The 6,097-nt window shown below is 36.8% G+C and overlaps 1 protein-coding gene across 1 annotated transcript in view; it reads left to right on the forward strand.

Annotated features, from left to right (window-relative positions):
• Positions 1 to 343: 343 nt before the first annotated feature.
• The window catches only part of PTPLA (protein tyrosine phosphatase-like (proline instead of catalytic arginine), member A), an 8,533-nt gene continuing 2,779 nt past the window's right edge, over positions 344 to 6,097 (forward strand). Inside the window, exons 1-4 of the mRNA XM_010156980.1 lie at positions 344 to 456; positions 1,683 to 1,701; positions 1,783 to 1,871; positions 4,505 to 4,626. Coding sequence (XP_010155282.1) covers positions 361 to 456; positions 1,683 to 1,701; positions 1,783 to 1,871; positions 4,505 to 4,626 — 326 coding nt within the window. The 5' untranslated portion in view covers positions 344 to 360. The remainder of the gene's footprint in view (positions 457 to 1,682; positions 1,702 to 1,782; positions 1,872 to 4,504; positions 4,627 to 6,097) is intronic.

Raw genomic sequence — 6,097 nt, forward strand, 5'->3', positions numbered from 1 at the left:
AAGTAAGGATGCTTAAGGATTTAATAGTAAAAATATATAGTCACTGCTACTGAAAAGTGTGATGGACCGTTGGTTTTGTGGGTCCCATCAATTCAAGTCAGTCCTCTGAAGGTAAACAAGTACTCCTCTATCCTTTTCGGGAAAGTAGAGATAAAAGAGTGTAATATTTATGTAACATTATATTTATGTCTAAAGATATTTTTAATAATCTCCTAAGAACACCGACAAATGGAGAAGCAAAGATATTCTGTGAAGAAACTATTCTACTAAATTATTTACAGTGGATGGATATTTTTAGAATTCTAATTTGAAATGTATCCATTCTCTTTCTTTTGTAGGTGGCTGGTATTAGGTATTGCCATGGTGCGGTTTTATATACAGAAAGGAACACATAGAGGCTTATTCAGAAGCGTTCAAAAGACGCTTAAATTTTTCCAGACATTTGCTTTGCTTGAGGTAAATTTTAAACATTAGTTTGCTTTACTGGATGCTGCATATCATAGGCAAAACACGTTAATAACCTGAATCGAATATCAAAATGTTATATAGTACTTGAAGTCCTTTTATCTCTATTATTTAAAGAAGTTTTTTTGGGGGTAAGATGACTAGTTTAAACAAATGGGCACATTTTTTCAAACATAATTCTAGTATTTCTATAAATCAAATACTGCCTGGGAACTGCTTTGATTGAGAGTCTTTAACTCGAAAGGCAAAATCTCTGAAGGCATTCCAGCCAGCAGATCAACCCTTAATCTTCACAGATACCTCATCTCCATCTCCAGAGATAGCTTCCCTCTTATTCTTTACATTGCAGTCATCATCCTTCTGTGCCTTTCCTGCTTCTGTTTATTTCCAGGCTGGATTCATATGCCCTATATAATCTGTTACAACAGGGTCTATGCAAGTTATGCAAAGTATTCTTTAAATAATGTGATTTTTGCAAACTCTGCACTCATGGTCTCAGTTTGTGGTAGTCTGTGGAATGAACCTGTTGTGTTGAGCACTTACAGTTCTTTCCCAGGCACAACAAAGAGGGCCTACCTATGTTTTAACTTCCTTTCTCAATCTGCCTGTAATATTTGTAGTTCAAGCGATTATGAAAATCACGTGGCCAGATGTATATAGGTTTTTATGCTATTTAACTTTCACCATAAGTAATTATACTCAAATCTGTCAAAATAATGAAAAGCACTCTATTTGCTAAACATTACTGACCAGAAAATACTATCCATCTGAAGCTTCATACCTGTCATTGGCAAAATTATAATAATGCTATTAATCCATAATGAACACAGAACATTTAAAAATTGCTATGCGTTTAGCATCGCTTATATGGCTCCCTCCACATTGTCCTGTAAGATTCTTCTTTGAATAAGTTACTGGAAAGGAAGCTTGTTAGTTGAAAAAATAAATGCTTTGTCAGTATCTAAGTATGTAATGTATGCAGTTAATTAGGATAATAAATCTCTTTAATGTGTTTGCAAAGACTAGATACTGAGCCTTTCACAGCATTAGTTGCCAGGGCTCTAATGTGTATTTCTTTTAAAGACTGTTGGTTGAACAAAAAACCAGTTCTCCTTTAGGATTCAGCTTAGGTTTACATTCATATCAAAAGGCCGTGTTTGTAGCATAGGTAGTAACATACTGTACACCAGTAACCTCTAACTTATTTTTATTTACAGGTAGTCCACTGTGCAGTTGGTGAGTTCTTTGTTTTAGTTTCTCTTGTAACTAATTAAAACATGAATTGTGGCACAGAGATAACATGTTTCTCTTTTTAAGGAATAGTTCGCACATCTGTGCTTGTGACTGGGGTCCAAGTGAGTTCAAGAATCTTCATGGTGTGGTTCATTGCACATAGTATAAAACAGGTATGTGCGTGAGCAAGCTGTGTTTCGGTTGGTTTTGAGGAGAAGCCGTTAATACAGTTCTCATTCTACCAGGAAGACCAAAAATTAATGGCATTCTCTCAGAGAATACTTAACCTACTTGAGTTTGCATTTGGAAGTTGGGCTTACAGGATGGAATTTTTGCGCTCCTACCCAGGAGACTGGGTCTGGGTCTTAGATGTGAATCAGCACAGCCTTCAGCATCATGCCGGCCGTTGTCTGCCAAAGTGAGATCAGTGGCAACTGCTCTTATTTACCACAGTGTTACTGGTTCCCTTTCAAAAACTTAAATTATCACTTACTGAATTAATCTAAATGAAAATATGTCTTAAAGTGAATTCACCTGGCTAAACATGTTTATGATTTTGCAATTTATTTTAGGTACTTTCTCAAGATTTTGATGTTATGGTAATATTAATATTTGATGGCATGCATACTGCATTGTTTTCATTAAAACATATATCAAGTCACCCAGCCACAGTGATGCTTCAGGTCCTGTATCAATGATGGTAGTTCATTTGCCTGGCTGCAGGTGGTTTTTGTAAGCCTAGTGATTCGTTAGCAGAACGAAACAAGCAGACTGCTTACAGCTGGTAGATAGGACATGCAGTTCAGTTTCTGAGGTCTGCTTTCTGTGCAGGGCATGTGATAGATTTTGAGCCTGTGCTCCTGGATTTCTTTTGAGCGTACAAAGCTGAGCCATTAAACTGTCTCACCAGCAGATGGCATGTGCCTTTCTGCTGATGGGCTGTCATCGCACCTGCCTCGGTTGTCAAACCCCTTTGTTGCACTTCACAGAGGACTCTCTACACCTCATCTTTTGCTTTACTGTCACTTTTTTTTCCTTTTTTTTTCTTTTTTTTAGTAAGGTAGGTGTTTTGATTTTTCCCTTAAGGGAAAATGTCTCAAAGATTACCAGTTTTTTTACATTGAACATTTACATGGATGCTGAAATATAGCACTGCATTTTGCCATTTTGTTATTATCTGCAGTGGATTAAATCTTTAGCATATCCAGTAATTTCTTTTGTTTTCTCTGTCATCAGTACAGTAGGTCTGTCCAAGTAGCTGTGTCCAAGAAAAAATACATCTGAATGTATGTCTGATTGTATTTCACGCTCTTACTGCTTAGCAGGCATGAATGTTCAGGGTCACTTTAGGTGGTGAGAGGCTTGTTAGTGATAATAGCCAGACCCAGATCTCTCTACTTGACTGGAGATTTGCAAGGCAACAGATAGGAATTCTCTGCATACTTATTTAAAGCTCTTCTGCTTGGATTTAGCACTGTGACATGAATCCAAGTTTGGGTTATCAATGTTTGTCTCTAATTGCATGAGGCTAAGAACAGCCTAATTCTGTCTTTCCATTTGCTTATTTGTTTAGATGTCTTTGCACTTCAGTTGTTGCTTTTTATGAGTTTGGCGGTATTTTTATATATTCTTTTGTGATGTTGGTGAGATCCTTTCACTAAAAGTGCACCTTCTTTGACTGACACGAGGGTGTGATTTTATGAGATGATGAGCACTTACAGTTCTTCTTGACTTTTGACAGTTGTGTATTTTCAGCATCTTTGAGATGTATTAAGCTTTGTCATCATGTTGCATTTTACTAAAAAAATAGTTTCCCTTTTTTGTAATTTTAACAAAACTTGTATTACTTTATTTCACAGACATCCCTGGAGCTTTTCAGCCTTCAGGCATGGAAGTGTATTACAAAATTCCTCCCCTTTTAAAGAAAAGCAAGTTACTTGCGTGTAATTCTTCTTCTCAGAAGGTAGTGTTTGTAATAGATCCCCACGTGCCTTCTTTGTATTTGGGGACTTTTGTTTATTTGTTCACTTGGGGTGAAAAATAACCGATGTTTTGAAATGGCAGAGAGGTATGCTACCTACTGATGAGGCAGTTTAATGACTCAGAACTTAAATCTTAGATGGGATTGTTGCGTGAGTTTGCCCAAAGCTCCTGATTTACCAACTACTCGTCATGTAGTGATCCATTTGTGTTCCAGCTCCTTAACCATCTTACAGCTCTCTGAAGTCTGCCAAATTTGATCTTCTGTGACCAAGTTCCAGTTAGTAGATTATACTGAGCAGTTCTTTTGTCTAAAGTTTCATGGAGACGTGCATTATACAGTGAGGAAGGAGCATGATAAAAAGTAAGAGAAAGTCTAGGAGACAGGGTAGAGAAATGCAGAATGGGTATAAAAGGATGGTGAAAGGAACTTATCTTTTGTAGCATTGTTTGCTTCTTGCTGTTTTGAGGAGTAAGAAAATAAAGAAGTAAATTAACCACAAATACAAAGAGGGAGACAGATAGCATAGTGAAAATGCTGGTAGAGAATAAAGAGGAGGAGTAAGCTTAACTATAGGGGTTTATATTTTGATATTTGCATAATGGGTAAAGATTTTTCAGTTTGCAGAATGTCTGTATGTTAGTAAATACTTATGATAAAGAACTGTACCTGGTAATGGTTTCAGCATATCACTTTTATGCCAGAATTTTCTTTCTTTACAAAATGTTAGTTCTGTTCCATGTATCTTAAACAGAAGTGTGTTGCAGTTTGCACAGAAAAGAAGCTTAAGGATGAAGAAAGTGTTGGTTCTTTATACTTCTGCAGATCCAGAATGAGGAGAGCGTTATTCTTTTTCTGGTCGTATGGACTGTGACAGAGATTACTCGATATTCCTTCTACACATTCAACCTGCTCAACCATTTGCCATACTTCATTAAATGGGCCAGGTGGAGATGTCTTGCACTTCAGTGTCTCATGGTTCTGTGCATGTTAGTTTCACGCATGCTGGTCTAACACACGGGAGAGCAGATGTTTGGGCTTCGGTTGCCTGGCAGCAGAGTGCAAGTCAGTTGCTTTCTCTACTTGGGATCATCGTTACATGGTTTAAAATATTAAAAATACTGTAGCTGAGATTTTGGGCTGTCATTTGGTCTGTGCTTTCTGTGTCTCATGGTTTGAACTTTGCTTTCATTTACTTTTTTTTTTTTAATCCTTGGAGTCATCTTTTAGCTTACAGTATGACTCCTCAAGGTGCTTTTGAATACATGCTCAAAATTAAGTACCTGTGCTGGTCTTTTTGGATTTCAGGTGTTTGAAAATGTGGGAGTTGTTGTCACTCAATCTGTATGCATATTATTGCTTTATGAGAAGTTCTGTTTTTGTAAGGTTATATCCATGTAGTGAAGCCAAATACTGACTTAGTTTAGCCCACATAAAAAGTGTGTTCCATATCAAAACTGCTTTGATTTTGAAGCATACTTAAGGTTGGGCAGTAGATTGGATATATTACAGAGACTGCATGTTTGTCAGGGGACTCAGCTGGAAGAGTAGTGTTCTCTGTAGTCATCATTTGAAAAATACGTGTAAGACAGACAGACTTACACTGTTAGAAGGAAAGTAATCTAAATTACAGTCAGTGCAGGCAACTCATTTAAAAGAGTGTGTTTCTTTATTTCCCTTTGGTTTTGTTTTATAGATAATGCAGTTTTGATGCTTCTAATGCACTTCTTTGATATGTCTCATATTTATGTCCATTTTTGTAATACATTTCTGCTAGTACCTAAGGCAGTAGGCTTGGTTATGTTTAAGCACTAAATGGCAAACTTAAAAATAATCAGGTCTGGTTTCATTAATAATTTTTTGTGTAGGCTTCAGAAGGAGAAATGCATTCAGAAAGTACCACATTGAGAGATACACTGGCTTGATGCAAAATGTGCATCTTGAATGACGGAATTTTTGTTTCCTTGTAACAGACAGTAGGGAAAACTGACATTCTCGCATCAGAGATGTTTAGTGAAATATACTATAAACAAAACATTTGAAAACGTATTATGTTTTCATAGAGTCCAAAGTATCCCATCAAGATTCATGGATAAACAGCACAACTGGGCATAAATTCAGAACTCCAAGGGAGCTGGAAATTTCTGATCTTTAGCTTGTAATTGTAAACAATTTGTTTGTCTGTTGTTATAAGAATAGGTAATGTAATTTTAGTTCAGAATTTTTCTTTGGGTTTTTTTTTTCACTGCAGAGAGACAAACCATGTGTAGGTCATGGTGTCAGTTCCTTCTTAGACCTCCCCATATCTGTTCTCTCACCTGTGAGCCCTCCTAAACCCATGTGCTCCTAGGAGGGTTTCATGTTTGGTTGCTGCTGTTTTGGATCTCACCTCTTTTGGTCATGGAGTGCACACTCTTT

This window comes from Eurypyga helias, unplaced genomic scaffold, assembly GCF_000690775.1.
Source record: "Eurypyga helias isolate BGI_N326 unplaced genomic scaffold, ASM69077v1 scaffold4958, whole genome shotgun sequence".
Lineage (NCBI taxonomy): Eukaryota > Metazoa > Chordata > Aves > Eurypygiformes > Eurypygidae > Eurypyga > Eurypyga helias.